Source organism: Oryctolagus cuniculus, chromosome 17, assembly GCF_964237555.1.
Source record: "Oryctolagus cuniculus chromosome 17, mOryCun1.1, whole genome shotgun sequence".
Lineage (NCBI taxonomy): Eukaryota > Metazoa > Chordata > Mammalia > Lagomorpha > Leporidae > Oryctolagus > Oryctolagus cuniculus.
The window spans coordinates 1192838-1211988 of record NC_091448.1 but is presented as its reverse complement, the minus strand read 5'-3'; the positions used below and the strand labels follow the sequence as shown (position 1 = coordinate 1211988).

The 19151-nt window shown below is 69.6% G+C and overlaps 1 protein-coding gene and 1 long non-coding RNA gene across 2 annotated transcripts; one reads left to right on the top strand and one right to left on the bottom strand.

The window, feature by feature from the left end:
* Positions 1-9922: 9922 nt before the first annotated feature.
* Positions 9923-12735, bottom strand: ACTG1 (actin gamma 1). Its single transcript, XM_070060161.1, has 6 exons — positions 12601-12735; positions 12044-12172; positions 11723-11962; positions 11039-11477; positions 10696-10877; positions 9923-10595 (listed from the first exon to the last, which is right to left on the bottom strand). The coding sequence occupies exons 2-6, from the start codon at positions 12164-12166 to the stop codon at positions 10452-10454; spliced, it is 1128 nt and encodes a 375-aa protein (XP_069916262.1). The 5' UTR covers positions 12167-12172; positions 12601-12735; the 3' UTR covers positions 9923-10451.
* Positions 12736-12914: 179 nt separating this feature from the next.
* On the top strand, positions 12915-17732 carry LOC138845981 (uncharacterized). Its single transcript, XR_011383317.1, has 3 exons — positions 12915-13050; positions 16974-17367; positions 17486-17732. It is a non-coding gene; the product is annotated as an uncharacterized lncRNA (long non-coding RNA).
* Positions 17733-19151: the final 1419 nt, after the last annotated feature.

Below are 19151 nucleotides of genomic sequence, written 5' to 3'. Positions count from 1 at the left end.
CCCGCGCCCGCCGCCCGCCGCCCGCGCGCCCATTGGCCGAGCGCACGGCCGCCCGCGCCAATCAGCGGTCGGAGCGCGGCGGGCGCCGAGGGGGTGGCGCGTGCGCACTCGGCCTGCCCCGCCGCTGTCCGCGGCGCCCTCGGAGGGGCGGCGGCGCCCACGCCGCACTCTGGTCGTCCCGGCCCTGCGTGACCCGGCGGCCGCCCTGGAGACCCGGGCGCCGTCCTGCCTCCCCGGCGGCCCGGGCGGGGTCCTGCCCGCGCGAGGGGACGGCCCCCGCCGCGCGGCCGCCTGGGGCGGGGGTCGCCCTGTCCGCAGACAAAGGAGTGCGGGCGGCGCGGGCCCGGGCGCCCCCGCCAGGTGGCTCCGGGAGGCGACCGTAGCGGATGGAGAGGCCCCGGGGTTCCGCCCCCTCCCCCTGGGGCCGTGGTGCGCGTACGGCGGCCGGCGGGGCGCTCCTCGCAGGGGCCTCGCAGGCGGTCAGGCCGCGGGGATCGTGGGAGCCCCCGAGGGCGGCCAGGGCCGGCAGCGCCTCTCCCCGTGTGCCCGGTCCCTGCAGGGCCGCGGGGACCGAGCTGCCCTTCGCTGGGCCCCCAAAGGCTTCCTGGTGCGGAACAGGAACCCCAAGACCGGGAGAGGCGGGCAGAGCCTCGGCTGCCCCCCGCCCAGGGCTGTGCCCACCCCAGCCCCTGCGCTGGGCACCACAGCAGCGGCCCTGCTGCTTGCCCCGTGTGCGCGGCTGTCCTCCGGCCTCTGCGCCTCCTGCCCGGCTCCTGGGGGGCCCTGTTTGTGTGTGTGCTGACCACAGAGCAGTGGACGTAGACCCACTGGGACCTTGACCTGCAGCCGGGGTGGACCCTCCTCCCAGCCAGCGTCCCAGGAAGCCCACTGAGCTCTGCACGCTGAGGCCGCGAGCGCGTGAAAGGAAGCCGAAGCCGTCCACAAACAAAGAAATGCGGATTCAGACGACGTGGCCGTGGCCAGCAGGACGCGGGCAGGGGCTGCTAGGAGGGATCCGGAAGGCGGGCAGCCTGGGGCCGGCACCGGCCTGGCTGTGGCAGACCCACGGGGGAGGCTGAGACCTCAGAGGTCTCCCCTTTGCTGGAGAAGCCGGGACCTTGAGGGCGGGTGGGGCAGCGGGCGCGGGTGGGAGAGCGGGTAAAATCGCGCTCCCAATGCCCCGCCGCCCCCCCCCCCCGCCTGACCTTATATTGATGCATTTGTCTAAAAATGGGCAGGACCTCCTGTGCGACTCCCAGGGGGCTGTGTGGGGCGGAGAGTGGACAGGTTATCTCCTGCGCTCGGCGGGCGCTGCCCCCAGGCGTCGGTCAGCCGGTGCGGGAGCCGGCCTGGTCCGCTGGGCGTCCACTCCAGCACAGGCCGGCTCCCGGGGCGGCGCTGAAGGGCGTGGGTGTTTTGTAGCACAAGAGGTGGAGAGGAGGGACCCAAGGGAGGAGTTCTCTGCCCGAGAGGCTGAGCCACCTGAGCACTGAGGGCCCCCGGGGAGCCGGGGTCTGCTTCCCAGCTGTGACCCCGGTCTCCCACAGCACTGGAGGCGTCTCAGGGCCAGAGCCGGCCACTGCGGCCGCCGTCGCCCCCATGTCGTCCCCTCCCACACAGCACCGAGGGCCCTGGGACTTGGCCCAGCACCTTGGGTTAAGGTCTCCCCCGTCGCGCCAACAGCAGCTTCAGCAGGTGCGGCCCCAGCCCACAGCTGGACCACAGCCTCTCCTGCCAGCCGCCTCCCGGCCCTCGGGCACCACGGCAGATGGCAGGTGCGTGCTGCAGTCCCCGCGTGTGGCCGGTTTCTTTCACAGCGCGGATGTGCCCAGGTACCCGCGAGGAGCCACACGGAACAGGAGGCAGGGGGACCGACGGCAGCAGGAGAGGTCGGGGTGCACTCTCCTCCCTGGGGCTGCGGCCCCTCTGTCCCTCACCGGCTGCTACAGCCCAGAGGCTCTTGGCCCTCCCACCTGCTCGCCTCTGGCGTTCCCTCCCCGCAGGGCCCTCTCCCAGGTCCCAGGGCTCCGCTGGGCACCAAGGCACACACCTGCCGCACGCCGGGCGCCCAGTGCCTGTGTGCTGGCTCAGAGCCAGGACGCTGGGGCGGGACCGACAACGCATCCCCGTCTGCACACAGGTGAACCCCCTGGTCCCAGGCAGGGGACCTCCACCACACCAGAGAGGGAGACTGAGGCACAGAGGGGTGGAGAAGCTGGGTGAGGCCACACAGCCATTAGGTGGCAGAGCCGGGGTCCCCGACCCGCCGGCCAGCTCCGGATCCGGGCTCTGAAGCACTGCCCTCGCTCTTCCTTCGGGGGAACCAAGCCCCCTGCCTCCCACCTGCCAAGTTAGCCTGTGCATGTGCTGGGCGGAGTCTGTCCCAGCTGCCTCCCCTCCACTACGATTGGTTCCAGGACCCAGGCCTCAGCCAATCAGAACACAGCTCTCTCTGACCCCGCCCCCAGCATGGAGCTGGCGACTCTTGCTCCTCCCCTGTGCCGTTGGGGTGGGATACGTGCCGGTCAGTTTACCACCACGAGGCCAGCGTGAGCTCAGAGCTGACCCCTGGGTCGGGTGGAGCTGAAGAAACGAGAAACCAACGTGGAGGATCGAGCTGTGCCTGAAGCCTGCCTTCCAGCAAGGCCCAGTCCTTAGAAGAAAATGAGAGAGAGAGAGAGAGAGAGAGAGAGAGAGAGAGAGAGAGAGAGAGGCTCTTCATCCGCTGGCTCACTCCCCCAGAAGGCAGGAACGGCCAGGGCTGGGCCGGGCCAAGTCTCTCACGCAGGTGCAGGGCCCAAGCCCCTGGCCCAACCTCCACTGCCTTCCCAGCCACAGCAGGGAGCTGCACTGGAAATGGCGCAGCCGGGACTCTGGGTGCCAGCGCCACAGTCGGAGGCTTTGCCGGCCGTGCCCCCCCCCCCCGCCCGCCAACGCCAAGGCCCACACTTGAAGCCCAAAGGCAGAACACAGCCACCCTCTGAGCGGCTCAGCCGGCGCCGGGTGGTGGCTGATCCTGCTGAGAGTTCAAGTCTCAAGATAATGAGAGAAAAGACTCGGGTTCCGGGGCCCACAGCAGGTGCGAAGCCAGCAGCAGCCCGACCGACCGCCCTGGCGCACCTTCGCTTCCTCCCCTTTGGACTGACTGATTTGGAAGTTGCAAAGAGAAACCATCTGCTCATTGCTCCCCAGACGGCAGCACCGGGCTGGGCCAGCTGAGGCCAGGAGCCTGCGGCGCCGGCAGGTGCAGGGGTCCGTTTCTGCCGTCCCAGGCCATGAGCAGGCAGCTGGATGGGAAGTGGAGCAGCCGGGGCTGGGATCGGGGCTCTGACGTCGGATGCTGGCGTTGAGCCGCGGCACCGCCACGCCGGCCCCCACGCTCACTTTCCGAGCAGGCTTCAGCGTCTCCCTGTGGCCTCTGTGAGCATCTGACCTCGTCCCAAATGCCTTTTCTCCGTCACTACCCCAGGGCTGGGCGTCGGCGTGCGTGGGTGACGTCACAAGTGGATTAGAGGGGAGTTCAGGGGCCAGCGCTGTGGTGTGCATCTCCTTCCCGTGTGGGTGCCGGTTCGAGTCCCGGCTGCTCCACTTCCCATCCAGCTGCCTGCTAGCGTGCCTGGGAGACCACTTCCCATCTGTCTCCTCAGACGGCCGCAAAGGCCGGAGCTGGGCTGATCCAAAGCCAGGAGCTCCATCAGGGCCTCCCACGTGGGGGCAGGGGCCCAAGCACTTGGGCCATCGTCCACTGCTTTCCCAGGTGCAGTAGCAGGGAGCGGCATCGGAAGTGGAGCAGCCGGGATGCGAACCGGCGCCCATGCGGGATGCCCGCCCTGCCGGCTGTGGCTTTACCCGCTGCGCCACGGCGCCGGCCCAGCTGCAGCTCCTTTTTAAGGGACTCTGAAGTAGTCTCATCCGCGCTGTTACGCGGCGAGGCACAGCAAGGTGTCCGGTGAGACCGGTGCTAGCTAGGTCCAGGTGCGGGTCATGGATGCCGGGACGGGAGGCTGCACTCACAGGCCCTCATGGTCTCCGCAACCAGAAATGGGGAGGAGGGGAGGGGTCCCGGCAGGCCCCGGGCCCTGTCCGTCTTTCTCTCCAAGCCCTCAGCTGGGGCCCAGGACGGCCCACACACTGTGGCCAAGGCCCCGAGAGACAGGTCCACCTGTCCCTGCTTCCGGCAAGAGAAGCCCCTCCCTGAAGCCCCTGCAGCCCCCCTCCCCCCAGCCTCCTTGCCCGGAACAGGTGCGAGGGGTCTGAGGCACGGAGGGCTGGCCCTGGAGGTCAGTCACGCCCACGCCGCTCCCCAGGCCGCCCACTGTGTGAAGACGCCAGCTGCTCCAAATCCGGGCACGCGGTGGCCGCACCGGGCGGGGAGGCTGGCGAGGGCTCCTGGGACACGGGTGCTTGCCTCTGTAGCCCGTGCTGCCCAGGGTGCGGCCTGACCGCTGGGGGAGGCGCGGCACCAGGCTGGGGAAGGGGAGCCCGCAGTGTGTGTGAACAGACCGTGGCTGTGACCGCTTGCCCAGGCCGTCCCCCGAGGCATGGCCGTCGGCGTGGCGGGGCGACCACAGCAGGGGAGCGGGCCCAGCGCCCACACGGGGGTTAGGGACCTACCGGGCGCAGGTGCAGTTACCGCGGCGACATCTTCCAAGGCACTGTTCACTTGGAGCAGGAAGCCAGCTGCACAGGCCCGCCCGCCCTGAACCGGGTGGCTGGATCTGCTTGGGAAATTCTCCGTGTTTTCTTTTTACAAAATATTCTGTGTGTTTGTAAGGCACAGTGACAACAGGAGGGATGGACAGGGGTCTTCCATCCGCTGGTTCACTCCCCCAGATGCCACAACAGCCGGGACCAGGCCGGGACTGGGCCAGGCCGAAGCCAGGAGCCCAGAACTCCACCAGGTCTCCCACGTGCTGCCGGGGCCGAGCACAGCCCTGCTGGGGAGACCGCGTGTTGGGAAGGCGTCGGGAAACCCTGGGGCGTGACTGCTGCTGCTGCTTTGATGTGTTTGTTTACTTGAAAGGCAGAGGGAGGAGGAGAGACAGAGAGAGCTCTCCATCCACTGGCCCACTCCCCAAATGGCTGCGCTGGCCAGCACTGGGCCAGGCTGAAGCCAGGAGCCAGGAACTACACCCAGGTCCCCCACGTGGGTGCAGGCCGAGCACTTGGGCCTCTTCCGCTACCTTCCCGGGCCGCAGCAGGAAGCGGGATGGGAAGGGACGTGGAGCAGCCGGGACTCGAACCAGTGCTCACAGGGACGCTGCTGTCAGAGGCAGCGGCCTCGCGGCTGCTCCACGGCGCCGGCCCAGCTGGATGATTCCAAGAAAGCAGTGCTGGGCCGGCGCCGGGGTGCAGTGGGCTGCGCCTCGGCCTACAGTGCCGCGTCCCAGATGGGCTCCGGTCAGAGTCCCGGCGGCTCCACTTCCGACCCGGCTCCCTGCCACGGCCTGGGAACGCAGCAGGAGATGCCTGGGCCCTGCACCCACAGGAGGGACCTGGGAGAAGCTCCTGGCGCCGGGCTGGCCCAGCCCTGGCTGTCGTGGCCACGTGGGGAGCGAACAGCAGAGGGAAGACCTCTCTCCCTCTCTCTACCCCTGCTTTCAGATAAATAAATCTTTTTTTAAAAAGATTTTTATTTATTTATTTGAGAGCTAGAGCTACAGACAGAGGGAGAGACGGAGAGAGAGGTCTTCCTTCCGCCGGTTCACTCCCCAGATGGCCGCAGTGGCCGGAGCTGCGCCGATCCGAAGCCAGGAGCCAGGAGCTTCCGGGTCTCCCACGCGGGTGCAGGGCCCAAGGACTCGGGCCACCCTCCACTGCCCTCACAGGCCACAGCCGAGAGCTGGCCTGGAAGAGGAGCAGCCGGGACTAGAACCAGCGCCCACATGGGATGCCGGCACTGCAGGCGGAGGATTAACCTAGTGCGCCATGGCTCTGGCCCCCGGATAAATGAATCTTTAAAAACAGAGTTGTCTGGCCGGTGCTGCGGCTCACTAGGCTAATCCTCCGCCTTGCGGCGCTGGCACACCAGGTTCTAGTCCCGGTCGGGGCACCGGATTCTGTCCTGGTTGCCCCTCTTCCAGGCCAGCTCTCTGCTGTGGCCTGGGAGTGCAGTGGAGGATGGCCCAGGTGCTTGGGCCCTGCACCCCATGGGAGACCAGGAGAAGCACCTGGCTCCTGGCTCCTGCCATCGGATCAGCGTGGTGCGCCGGCCGCAGCACGCCGGCCGCGGCGGCCATTGGAGGGTGAACCAACGGCAAAAGGAAGACCTTTCTCTCTGTCTCTCTCTCTCTCACTTTCCACTCTGCCTGTCAAAAAATTAAAAAAAAAAAAAAAAAGAGTTGTCTGTCAACACTCCACTTCTGAAGAGGAAACCACGGATGCTCACAGCAGCCATCAGGCCGTGGTCACCGCGGCTCAAAGTGGGAGCCCTGGTGTCCGTCAGCGGCTACCAAACACCCTCCCGGGGGCCTAGCCCACGGTGGGGCGCCCTCCGGCCTGAGAGGTAGAGCAACAGCGAGGACCCTGTGTACGCATCAGTGCCCGGGGCACGGTCCTGCCTCTGTCCTGACCCAGTGCCCCTGCGAAGTCCCTGCCACGCGCGGTGACCTCGTGGAGCTCCTGTCCCCGTCTCAGCCTGGTTCAGTTCCAGCCATCGCGGCACCTGGGGAGTGAACCAGAGGACGAGATCTCTGTCTCTCTCTCTCTGGCTTTAAATAAAATGAAAATAAAACATTGTAAAATATTTTTAAAGATGTATTTACTTGAAAGGCAGAGTTACAGAGAGAGAGAGAGAGAGAGAGAGAAGGAGGAGGAGGAGGAGAGACAGAGAGAGGTCCCCCACCCACTGGTTCACTCCCCAAATGGCTGCAACGGCCAGCGCTGGGCCAGGCTGAAGCCAGGAGCCAGGAGCTCCATCCGGGCCTCCCACGCGGGTGCAGGGGCCCGAGGGCTTGAACCGTCCTCCGCTGCTTTCCAGGGGCGTTAGCAGGGAGCTGGATGGAAGTGGAGCAGCTTTATCAGCTACACCACAGCGCCAGGCCCAACTTTAAAATGTTTAAAGGAAGGAGTTACCGAGCCAATACAAAAACCTGGATGAGGGACAGCGGGTTAAACCCCTGGCCTGCAGTGCCGGCATCCCACATGGGCGCTGGTTCTAGTCCCGGCTGCTCCACTTCTGATCCAGCTCCCTGCTGTGGCCTGGGAAAGCAGTGGAAGATGCCCAAGTCCTTGGGCCCCTGCACCCGCGTGGGAGACCTGGGAGAAGCTCCTGGCTCCTGGCTTCAGATCAGCTCAGCTCCGGCCACTGCGGCCATCTGGGGCGTGACCCAGCGGATGGAAGACCTCTCTCTCTGTCTCTACCTCTCTCTGTAACTCTGTCTTTCAAATAAATAAAATCTTAAAAAAAAAAAAAAAAAAAAAAAAAAAAAAAGGTGGATGAAGCTTACACGCCCGGCCAAGGGAGATCAGCCGGTCTGGAACGGCTGCGGGCTGTGTGAGCGCGGGCACGCGGCGCCGCGGGAAAGGCGGAACTCGGCTCTGTAAACACGGGCGATCTCCCGGGAGGAGGTCAGCACCTGGACTTCCCAGGACGCGGGCGCCTTTGACAAGGGTCCCGGGCTCCCGGGCTCCCTCGGCCCGGGCCCTGCGGTGCCACTGCCGCCCCCGGCGCTGCCCCCCACCAGCTCCTGCTGACCCCCGCCCCAAGGGCTTGTCAAGACTGTGCTGAGCCCAGCTGGGCAGGCCCTTGGCTGCCGGTGAGGCCCACAGCCCCGGGTGGGCACGTGGCCACCCCACTCCCATCACGGAGCCTGGCGGGCAGATGGTGAGTGGGTCCAGGGCAGCCCTCAGTGGCTACCCCACAGGCCCCACCCAGGCTCTGCGGAGTGGGGCCTCACAGTCGGGAGCCAGGCACCCACGAGAGGTCAGGGAGGCCCCACAGAGGGACACGTGGCCCCGCTTTCCTCTGGGACCTGCCCGGCCAGGTCGTGTGGAAGCCGGCGGGGGCTGGGGAGTCAGCGCCCACCCTCTGCGCGGCTCTGCTCCACCCAGACCCTGGACTCCCGGTGGACTCTGGACAGCGGTCGTCAGCTGACCCTGAGCCGCCCGGCGCCCAGAGCCGGGCCGGGCCGAGTTCTGGGGGAGCCGAGCGTGGCCCAGGACTTCAGCTTGTGCTCCTCTTTCCTTTCCTTCCTTTTTCCTTTTCTTTTCATTTTTTTATTTATTATCTGGGAGGCAGCGTTACAGAGAGAGAGGCCTACCATCCGCTGGTTCACTCCCCGGATGGCTGCAGCAGCCAGGGCTGGGCCAGGCTGCAGCCAGGATCTTGGGACTCCATCGGGGTCTCCCACGCGGGTGAGGGGACAAGGACCCGGGCCATCCTCCACTGCTTCCCAGGCCACAGCAGAGATGGGAAGTGGAGCAGCCGGGACTCAAACTGGCGCCCACATGGGATGCCGGCGCTGCAGGCGGAGGCTTAGCCCAGCAACTTCTATCTTAAAAGGCCTCTAACCACAGGCTCCGGCAGCCCAGGGATGCAGAAAAGGATAGAGGTCTTCCGTGTGCTTGTTCACCCCCCAAATGCCCACAACAGTCAGGCTGAGCCAGGCCAAAGCCAGGAGCCAGGAGCTTCCTCCAGGTCTCCCACGTGGGTGCAGGGGCCCAAGGTCTTGGGCATCTTCTACTGCTTTCCCAGGCCACAGCAGGGAGCTGGAAGGAAGTGGAGCAGCCGGGACCTGAACCTATGCCCCCATGGTGCTGCCCCCACACCACAGCGCCGGCCCCTCCCCAGACGTCTTTACACAGAGGTCGCTTGGTTTCTAACGTTCCCACTGCAGGTGGGCTGAGCTGGCAGCCAGACCCACCTCCCCGCTCCAGCTGGGGCTGTGCACCCCCAGGTACCCACCCCACCCTCATGCATCGGCCTGTGTACCCTCGTGGGGCGGGCGTGGGAGCGGCTACAGTGCGGGGGCGCCACAGCCACCAGCCTGAGCTGCCCTCATCCTGGTCTCCGCTCCTGTGAGCCCATGACCAAGTCTTTTCCCAAGATTTACGCATTTACTGGAAAGTCAGATTCAGAGAGAGAGGTCTTCCATCCGCTGGTTCACGCCCCAGATGGCCGCAACGGCCAGAACTGCGCTAGCCCTTGACTCGGAGCTTCCCGGGGCTGCAGGGGCCAAGCACCGGGCCGTCCTCTGCTGCTGTCCTAGGCGGTGAGCAGGGAGCTGGACCGGAAGCAGCGCAGCCTGGACCAGCACTGCCGCCCCCGTGGGACACCGACGCCCAGCGAGGCTTGGGGAAGCAGCTTCTCCTCCAGACCCCTGCGTGACTGGCCACGCCCCGCACCCTGCTGGACACCGGGGTGGGCTGCCACATCACACCTCGCCTGGTGAGTCCCGGCTGTGCCGGCGCCGGTGCTGGGAGACAGCAGACGGCAGCTCCAGGACTGGTCTCTGCCGCCTGAGTGGGCTCCCGGCTGGCCCAGCAGCGGCTACTGCAGGCACTTGGGAAGTGAACTGTGGGCGGACCCAGGGGCTCTGCCTTGCCAATCAACCAGCGGCCGGCTGCAGGGAGACAGGAGCTCCCGCGTCTGCCCCTGCTCAGCTCCCAGTGCCCAGGCACACCCTCAGCCCACTGTGCCTCCCCAAGCCCTGCCGGGGCTCCCTGCCCTCACCCTGAGCAGGGGGGCAGGGTAGGGGCCTGGAACCCACTGGGCCCCTCTGAGCCCAGGGTGGCTGTGGCTGTGGGCACACAGCCCGGCTCCTCCCAGGCCCAGCAGCCCACACCCTCCTGATACTGGAGCTCCTTCCACAGCAGCCCAGAGAGGGCCTTAGGGCCCTACCTGCAAGGGGGCACCTGCCACCCCCAGCCACCTCAACCCCGGCCCAGCCCGGCCCAGCCCAGCCCGACTCGGAGCCAGCCAGTGACTCAGCACTTTTATTTCTCCATACACGAGTGTCGCGGGGCCTGATGTTCAACTGTAGAAAACCAGGATCTGTCATCTCCTAGAGAATCCAGAGTTGTGTACAAAAACCTTACATAAATTAAAGGAGGAATAAATTTACAGGCGTAAATGCAGACCGTTTCCAACTCAAGGCGGGGGCAGCCCGCGGCGCTCCGGCAGAAAACCAGCTGGGAAAAGAAACGGGGTCCCCGCGGCGCGGACCCCACCCGCTGGCGGCGGAAGTGACAGCGGCTTCAGCCACTCCCGCCGGCCCGGCCCCGCCCCGCCGACCCCCGGGCGCGCAGCCGCAGGCCTGGGGCTGGAAACCGAAGAGCGCACGGGCACTGAACATGGAGGGGGGCGCACGGCCGGGGTCAGCGACAGCCCTGCGCCCGGTGCTGACGGCGGGGCCATTCCAGTATCGCGAGGCTAGCATGAGGTGTGTACATGTGCCGGGGCAAACAACTTCCGGTCAGCTCCGGCGGCGGGCGCGCGGCCCACAGTCCGTCTAGAAGCACTTGCGGTGCACGATGGAGGGGCCCGACTCGTCGTACTCCTGCTTGCTGATCCACATCTGCTGGAAGGTGGAGAGCGAGGCCAGGATGGAGCCGCCGATCCACACCGAGTACTTGCGCTCCGGGGGCGCGATGATCTGCGGGGGCAGGGCTCGGTCAGCACGGCGCGGGGCAGGCCGCGGGGCCCCCGCCCGGCCTCCTCGCGGCCCCGCCCCGCCTCCTCGCGGCCCCGCCCACCTTGATCTTCATGGTGCTGGGCGCCAGCGCCGTGATCTCCTTCTGCATGCGGTCGGCGATGCCGGGGTACATGGTGGTGCCGCCCGACAGCACCGTGTTGGCGTACAGGTCCTTGCGGATGTCCACGTCGCACTTCATGATCGAGTTGAAGGTGGTCTCGTGGATGCCGCACGACTCCATGCCTGGACGGGGGGCGGGGGCTCAGCGCGGCCCCGGGCGCCCCGCCCCCGGCCCCGCCCCGCGAGCCCGCCCCGCCCCGGCCCCGGGCGCCCCGCCCCCGGCCCGCAGCCCCGCCCCCGGGCCCGCCCCCGGCCGCCCCGCCCCCGGCCCCGCCCCCGCTCACCCAGGAAGGACGGCTGGAAGAGCGCCTCGGGGCAGCGGAAGCGCTCGTTGCCGATGGTGATGACCTGGCCGTCGGGCAGCTCGTAGCTCTTCTCCAGCGACGAGGACGACGCGGCCGTGGCCATCTCCTGCTCGAAGTCCAGCGCCACGTAGCACAGCTTCTCCTTGATGTCCCGCACGATCTCGCGCTCGGCCGTGGTGGTGAAGCTGTAGCCGCGCTCCGTGAGGATCTTCATGAGGTAGTCGGTCAGGTCGCGGCCGGCCAGGTCCAGACGCAGGATGGCGTGCGGCAGCGCGTAGCCCTCGTAGATGGGCACCGTGTGCGTGACGCCGTCGCCCGAGTCCATCACGATGCCCGTGGTGCGGCCCGACGCGTACAGCGACAGCACGGCCTGGATGGCCACGTACATGGCCGGCGTGTTGAAGGTCTCGAACATGATCTGCGGGCGACAAGGCGGCTCAGCGCGCGCCCGGCCGCGCCCGCCCCGCGCGCCCCATGCCGCATGCCACGCATGTGATGTGAGAGAGAACAGCACACGGGCAGGCACGCAAACAGAAACCTGGAGCTCCCGGAGGGACCCGCGCGGAGAGGAACAGAGCCCTGGAAACATGAGAGACGCGCGCGGTCAGCGGCGCCGGCGGGCGGCGGGCGGGCGGCCGCGCGCGGCGGGCGGCGGCGGCTCACCTGCGTCATCTTCTCGCGGTTGGCCTTGGGGTTCAGGGGGGCCTCGGTCAGCAGCACCGGGTGCTCCTCGGGCGCCACGCGCAGCTCGTTGTAGAAGGTGTGGTGCCAGATCTTCTCCATGTCGTCCCAGTTGGTCACGATGCCGTGCTCGATCGGGTACTTGAGCGTCAGGATGCCCCGCTTGCTCTGCGCCTCGTCGCCCACGTACGAGTCCTTCTGGCCCATGCCCACCATCACGCCCTGCGGGGACAGGCGTCAGCGCCGCGGCCGCCCCGCCGCCCCGGCCCCCGCGCGGCGCCCCCCGCCCGGGCGGGGCCTCACCTGGTGCCGGGGGCGCCCGACGATGGAGGGGAACACGGCGCGGGGCGCGTCGTCCCCGGCGAAGCCGGCCTTGCACATGCCGGAGCCGTTGTCGATGACCAGCGCGGCGATCTCCTCTTCCATGGCGGTCTGCGCGCAAACGCCCCAGCTCAGCGCGGCCGCGCAGGGGACCCGGCCCGCCCGGCCCCAGCCCCGGCCCGCAGCAACCGTCGGGAACCGGCGGCCCGGCCCCGCGGGGCACCCTCGCCCGCCCGGCCCCAGCCCCGGCCCGCAGCAACCGTCGGGAACCGGCGGCCCGGCCCCGCGGGGGACCCTCGCCCGCCCAGCCCCGGCCCGCAGCAACCGTCGGGAACCGGCGGCCCGGCCCCGCGGGGCACCCTCGCCCGCCCAGCCCCGGCCCCGGCCCGCAGCAACCGTCGGGAACCGGCGGCCCGGCCCCGCGGGGGACCCTCGCCCGCCCCTCCCGGCGGCGCCCCGCCCCCCCCCCGGCCGCTCTTTGTTCCTGGGTTGGGGCGCAGCCCTGCCGCAGCCCCGCGGCGTCGGGCCCGGCCGCTTACCGGCGGCGGAGCAGGCGGCGGAGCGGCGAAGAAACGCGCAGCGCGGGCCGGCGGCGGCGAGTGAGACCGAGCGCGGCCTCCCCCGCCGCTATTTAAGCGGGCGCGGGGCGCGCGCGCGGGCGGGGGCGCGCGCGGCCCCAGAACATGTCCATATATGGCGATCTTTCCGAACGCCGGGCGCCCATTGGCCCGCGCCGCCGGGACACGTGGGGCCCCGGCCCGCCCCACCCCCCGCCCGCGCCGCCGCCAACCGCCCCGCCCGCGCCGCCCCCGCGCGCCCGGGACTCCGCGCGGGCCTGCGGCGGGCACGGCCAGGGCGCCCTCCGGGGGTCGCCGGGGGAGCCGCACGTCTGCCCGCCCCGGCCCCGCCCCGGGACTGCCGCGCGGCGGGGGAGGGCCCGGCTGCGCCCCGAAACTGCCAGGCCCCGGGCGGGTCGCGGCCCGACCCGGGTGAGTCCCGCCGCCCGCGCGGCTGCGGGGGCTTTGCTCGCCGGGTCGCCGGGGCCAGGCTGGGAGAGGGGCGGGCGGGGGTCGGGAGGAGCCGCCCCCCTAGAGCCACCGCCCTCCGCAGTTAGGGGCGCCGGCCCGGGGCTCCCTGGTGCCCGGCCTTTGTCTCCTGCTAGAGACCTGTGGGTGCACTGGGGAAACTGAGGCAGGAAGGTGTGCTCCCCACTCTGCCGGTCCTGGGGCGCGGGCGCAGAGCCCCTGCAGGCCCCCCCGCCGCGGTGGGCTCTGCGGGCCCCGGAAGCGCCCCTCCCCCAGGAGCCGGTCTCCTGGCTGCACCTGCCACCCCAGAGCCTGGCCACGCCCGGATGGGACCCGGAACTCTGGTGTAGACGCTCGGGGTGGCTCAGGAGGAAACAGGCGGCTGAGACGGGTCCCCGGGCACCTAGCGTGACCCCGGCGGGCGAGGACGGGGGGCGGGACTCGGCGCCCCGCAAGGTCAACCCCTGACCCGCCCGTGGGATGACAGGTCAGAGGGCACGGGCTAGAGCGCCCCCGACGCCGAGGCCTTGGAGGCGGGGTCCCCAGTCGCGGGAAACCCCAGCTGCCCCGCGTCTGTGGACCGAACCCCCGGAGGTGCCGTCCACTTGGTGGGGTCCCCCGATGCGGTGCCACGCCCCGAGGGAGGGGGCGAGGCGGGTGGCGTGTCCCCCCACGGCCGCCTCCTCGGACCCGCCTTTGTCTGAGCTCCGGGCCGACCCCCCGCCCCGGCCCCTCCACCTGCAGCCCGGGGGCGGTGCCGGCGGGACGCGCGGGGTCGCGGGCGCAGGGGCGGGGCCGGCGCGGACTGCAGCCTGCGTGGGGCGGGGCGGGCCGGGCCGGCGCGGCGCGGCGCGGCGGGGGTCAAGGTGCGGCCAGGTGCTCGGGCGCAGGGCGGCGGCGCGCGGCCTTATTTGGCGATGTCTGCGGCGCGGCGGCCCGGGCCGCGCGTCCTCGCCTTGAGTCACGGCCGAGGGGGCGGAAGTCGCGGCCGGGGGGCGCTCGGTGCGGCGCCTTATTTAGTCAAGGAGTCCGCCGATTGGTCCGCGGGGCGGGGGGCGGGGAGGGGGAGCGGGCGGTGGGAGCGGGGAGCCCCCCGGGACGGCCCGGCTCTCGCCCAAGGTCACGCCCGGGGCCGGTGACGCACGGCAGCCCCCTCCCTCCCGGAGCTGCAGCGGGAGGAGGGCGCCGGCGGGGAGGGGGCTGCCCTGGGGGGCGTGGCCCGGCCTTGCGGGAATGGAGCGGGCCCCGAGAAACGGGGGTTCCCCTAACCCCCGTCCGCGGCTCCCCAGCGCGCACTGCACCCGTCTGCAGCCGCGGGCAGGGGCGACCCAGGCCAGCCCGGCCCCTACGGCCCCCTCTGGGGGGACCTGCCTGGGTTCCTCCGCTCAGGGTCACCTCCAAACCCGGAACAGCCCCAGCCCGCCCCCACCTGTCTCCCTGGCCTCCGCTGGTCACCCCGGGCCAGGAAGGGGCAGGAGCGGGGCCGCACCTCTGCAGCCCCCCAGTTAGGACGCGGCGCACTGACCGCCGTCTTTCTGTACGTCCAAGGCCCTGATGAGGAAGCCAACGTGGCTGCTCCCGTGCTGTCCCGTTGGTAAAACCGTCCAGGGCCCCGCACGCGCCCACGGGGGCCAGGCCGCCCTGTGGGCAGGGGATGGCAGCTGGAGCTTTGGCTCCAGTCACAGCTCTGCTCCGTCTGTCTCCGTCTGCACAGGAGGAGGGGTCTCCCGGGGCCCGCCCCCCCCCATGAAGGGGGTGTCCCTGTCGGGCTCTGGGCTCTGCAGGGGTCGCCCAGCTCCCCGCCTGGAGGAGGCCCAGGGTCAGTGCTGCCGCACAGGTGTGGCAGCAGGCGGGTGACGACCCGGGGGCCAGGGCCCAGCCTTGGAGGTGGGGGGTGCAGCTCCTCACACAGGCTTTGGGGTTGGGTGCATGGAGACGCCCAGGCCTACCCCTGCTGCACCAGGACTTCGGGGGACGGAACTCACACTGGAGCTGGGCCCGGCCCCTGCGTGTCCTGTCTCGGGGCTCGGGCTGGGGCCCACCTGCAGGCGCCAGCAGTGGCCCCCGAGCTCCCCCCAGGCCTCCCCTGCCCGCCGCGTTCATCTTCCCTGATGAGGAGCAGTCTGGGGGACTGGCGTCCCGCCACGCCTCTTCACCCTCGGCCGCGCAGCGTGGCTACCCTGCTGGTGGCGAAGATGGCTCGAGGGACCTGGGCTCCTGCCTCCGGGGGGAGACCAGCATGAGTCCCTGGCTCCTGGCTCCCCGCCCAGCCCTGGCTGTTGCGGCCATTTGGGAAGTGAACCAGCAGATGGAAGACCCCTGTCTCTGGTGGCTCGCGGTTTCAAATAAACCTTACCAAAAAAAAGCCCACTCTGTGCCTCTGCGTGCCAGGCCTGGTGCTGGAGTGGGCAGCCGGCTGCGGCGTCAGCGTCCACAGGCACCCCCAGGCCCAGCTGGGTCCCCAGCTCGGGCGGCCCCAGGGCCACCCCCGGCCTGCACAGTCCAGGCCTGACCTCTGCTCCCTGCCCAACCCATCCCCGTCTCACAAACCGATCCTGGCTACCACATGGCCGCCCGCGGCCTCGGGCTGGACCCTGAGCCCATGGCTGTCCGGCCTCACTGCCAGCCCCAAGCCCTCTGCCCGCACGCCGCGGCCCGTCTGTCCTCTGCCCTTGGCGTCCTCGGCCGCCGGCCGCCGGACAGGCATCCCCACCCTACGCCCCAGCAGCTTCGCGCGTGAAGCCGGTGACCCCGTGCCTGGCGCAGCGCCTCCTTGTGGTCAGCAGACCCCAGCACAGGCGACAGAGACGGAGTGGCTGAAAGGGCGGGGGAGAGACCCCCGCCCTGACTGCGACAGGCGAAGGGGCGTGGCTCCAGGGCCCGGCCCGGCCCAGGGTCTCCCCGCCCGCTGAGCTGGTTGGGATTCTCCCACTGTGCCCCAGCGCCGGGGGACGGGGGTCCGGGGGTCCGGGAGGAAGGCGCCTGGCGCGGCCTGCCTGGGACGCAGCAAAGCTGGGCTAGGTCAGGTGTGCCCAGTCCAGGGACGGAGGACCCGGGAGGAGGCCGGCGCCCTGTCTTCCGGGCCACAGGTGGCCTGCGCGGAGGGGAGGGGGCGCGTCACGGCTGGACGCCCCCTGCTTCGGCCCGGAGTCCCCACAGCTCGGACCCGCTCCGGCTTTGCCCTGCGCCCTATGGGGTCCGCGCCGGTGTCTCCCGGAGACGCGGGTTCCCCAGCTGGGAAACCACAGGGACCTGGGGCGCCCCGACCCCCCGGGAGGCCGCCTTGGTCCGGACCCAGCGGGAAGCCTGGCGCCGGGAGGTGGCGCCCCTGGCGAGGGCCGTGCGGAGAGCCCGGAGCCACGCGCCGCTGCCGTTCCCAGGTGGGCCGCCAGGCGGGTCCCGCGCCGCGGGGGACCCCCGCGGCCAGGGCGGAGCCGGGCGCTCCCGGCCGCTGAGTCACCGCCACCCTCCGGAGCGCGGCCGAGCGGGGCAGGGCTGCGGGAGGAGTAGCCGGTGACCTCAGTGCTGACGCACGGGGACGCTGGGATCCGGCTCAGCCCGCACCCACGGCAGGGGAGCCGGGGCGTGCAGGGCCGCGGCCGTCGCGGACCCAGGCGGGAGCGCCGCGCTGCACCTGCCGCGCGTGGGCGGATGGTGCGGGAGCCGGCCGCAGGCCTCGGGTGCAGCCGGGCAGTTTCAGCGGCTCGCAGGGCACCGGGGTGGCCACCCTTGGCCGGCAGGGTGGTTCTGGGGCGCCAGGCCCGGCTGGCGGGGACCCGGGGCCGCCCGCTGCCCCCGCAGCCCCTTGCGCTCGCGGGCGTGGTTCTTACTGTTCGCAGGAGTTCGCTTTCCTCTTTCTTATCCTCTTTCTCCTGTGTGCCCTCTAGGTCGCTCCGTTAGTACTCTTATGTTCCCTTATCTCTGAAGCCTTCAACTTCTGGGGTCTGACCTGGGCTTCTAGCCCGCCGGTGGAGCCCCTTTTGGTTTGGACGCTTCACACCCTGGCTTGGACACCGCCGCACCTGTCGTGTCTTTGTCGTGCGTTTCCGAGCCGTCTGGAGCTGGGTCCCGGCGCTGTTCCTGGTTCAGTGTGCTGTCCTAAGAGGAAGGACCTTGCCAGGCAGAACCGGGGCCGGCGCTGGTACCGCAGAGCTGGGAGCCACGTGGTTCCAGTCCTGGCTCCTGAGCCGGCTCCCTGCTCTGGGCACCCTGACAGCTGCAGCCTGGCCTCGCTCTGATTCGGGGAGTGAGCGGGCAAATGGGAGAGCTTCTGCCATTCAGGTAAAATCAGTGGATTTTTTTTTTAAGACATAGTGGGAGCGGGTAAAGCCGCCTCCTGCAGCGCCGGCATCCCATGTGGGCACCGGTTCAAGTCCCAGCTGCTCCACTTCCGATCCAGCTCTCTGCTTATGGCCTGGGAAAGCGGTAGAAGATGGCCCAAGTCCCTGGGCCCCTCACCCAAGTGGGAGACCCCGGAAGAAGCTCCTGGCTCCTGGCTCCGGATCAGCCCAGCTCCAGCCGTTGCGGCCATCAGGAGAGTGAACCAGCGGATGGAAGACCTCTCTCTCTCTCTTTCTCTGTCTCCTCCTCTCTCTAACTCTGTCTTTCAGATAAATAAAATAAACCTTGAAAAAAAAAAAAAAAAAGGACGGGGGCAGGCCAGACGGGAGAGCTGGGGAGGGTGCCCGGGGACGCTGCACCCCACATCAGAGCGCCGGTTCCAGTCCCGGCTCCTCTTCCGACCCAGCTCCCTGCTGATGCACCTGGGGAAAAGCAGGTGGTGGCTAAGTGGCTCCTGGCTTCAGCCTGGGCAGCCCGGCCCGCAGCCGTCTGGGGTGAACCAGGGATTCACGGGTCTCCCTCTGCCTTTGAACTAAACGAACCTCCACAGAACCACGGTGGTTGGAAAGGGCAGGGACCGACAGCACTGCCCCGCCTGCAGCCGTGGTGACCCCGTCGGGGCCCCCACACCCTGGTCTGGTGCAGGGACAGGGACCTGCGCTCTGCTCCCCAAGGCCCCTCCCTGTCCTCTGCGCAGGGCAGGGCGGCCCTGTCCCCGTGGGAACCGCCTGGCTCCCCACAGTGACAGGTGCTGCCAGGGGCGGAGTCAGCCTATGACTGACATGTGGGGGGGGCAGGTGCAGGGCTGCACCGGGGGCCACCTGCACGCCGAGGGCCCGTGGCAGCTCACGCGGCTCCAGTGTCTCCTGCTTGTGGCCGTGGCCCCGGCCGTGTCACCGTGAGCCCCGTGCAGCCGGGCCCTGGCTGTCCTGGTGTTGGAGGACGGCCCCATGACCCCCGGCACCTGGGTTAGCCGAGAACTCCTGAGCTCTGGGAGGACTTTGGGTCTTGCTGGGCCCAGGGTTCTCAGGCAGGGTCTGGAGGCCTCTGCATGCCCCCTTCTCGCCTTCTGGCCTCAGCAAGGGGCTTCCGCGCCCCTCCCCCACCAGGCACAGCCCCTGCCTCGCCTGTCACGTCACGAGACAAAAGCTAGGGGCCTGCAGGGCCCTGTGTCCCAGAGGGGGCCACGGGCCACGCGTCCGGGAGCCACCGCGTTCTGAGGGGCGTGGGGCCGGCCTGCAGGCCCACAGGACCCCTCCCCACTCTCCACCTAACCCTGCCCCGGCCGCGAGGAGCCCGTCACTCTACACCAGGCCCCCTCTCGCCGTGTAAACGGAACTGCCCGGGAGCGGAGCCGGGGCCTGAATTAGTCATGAGGAACAAAGCGCCCGCGCCGGCCCTGCGGGAGGCTGGGCAGTGCAGGGCAGCCGGGCCCTGGATGGTGGGGTGGCCCTGCCTAGCTGCAGGCCCAGCCCTGGGGCAGAGGCTAAAGGGGACGGTGAGGCCCGGCAGGGCTGGCTCTGCTGGCGGGAGGCCCCAGCGAGGACCTGGGGAGGCCCGGGCTTTCCTGTGACTCCGTGGGGCCGCGGGGCTGGGCGAGGCGTGGCCCTGGCTCCGCTTCCCAGTTTCCAGGGCTCAGGGCCAGCGTGGGCCGGAGCACCCTGCACCCCCCCACACACGAAGGCCTGTGCCAGCTCACGCTACTGGCATTAGTGTTGCCCGGG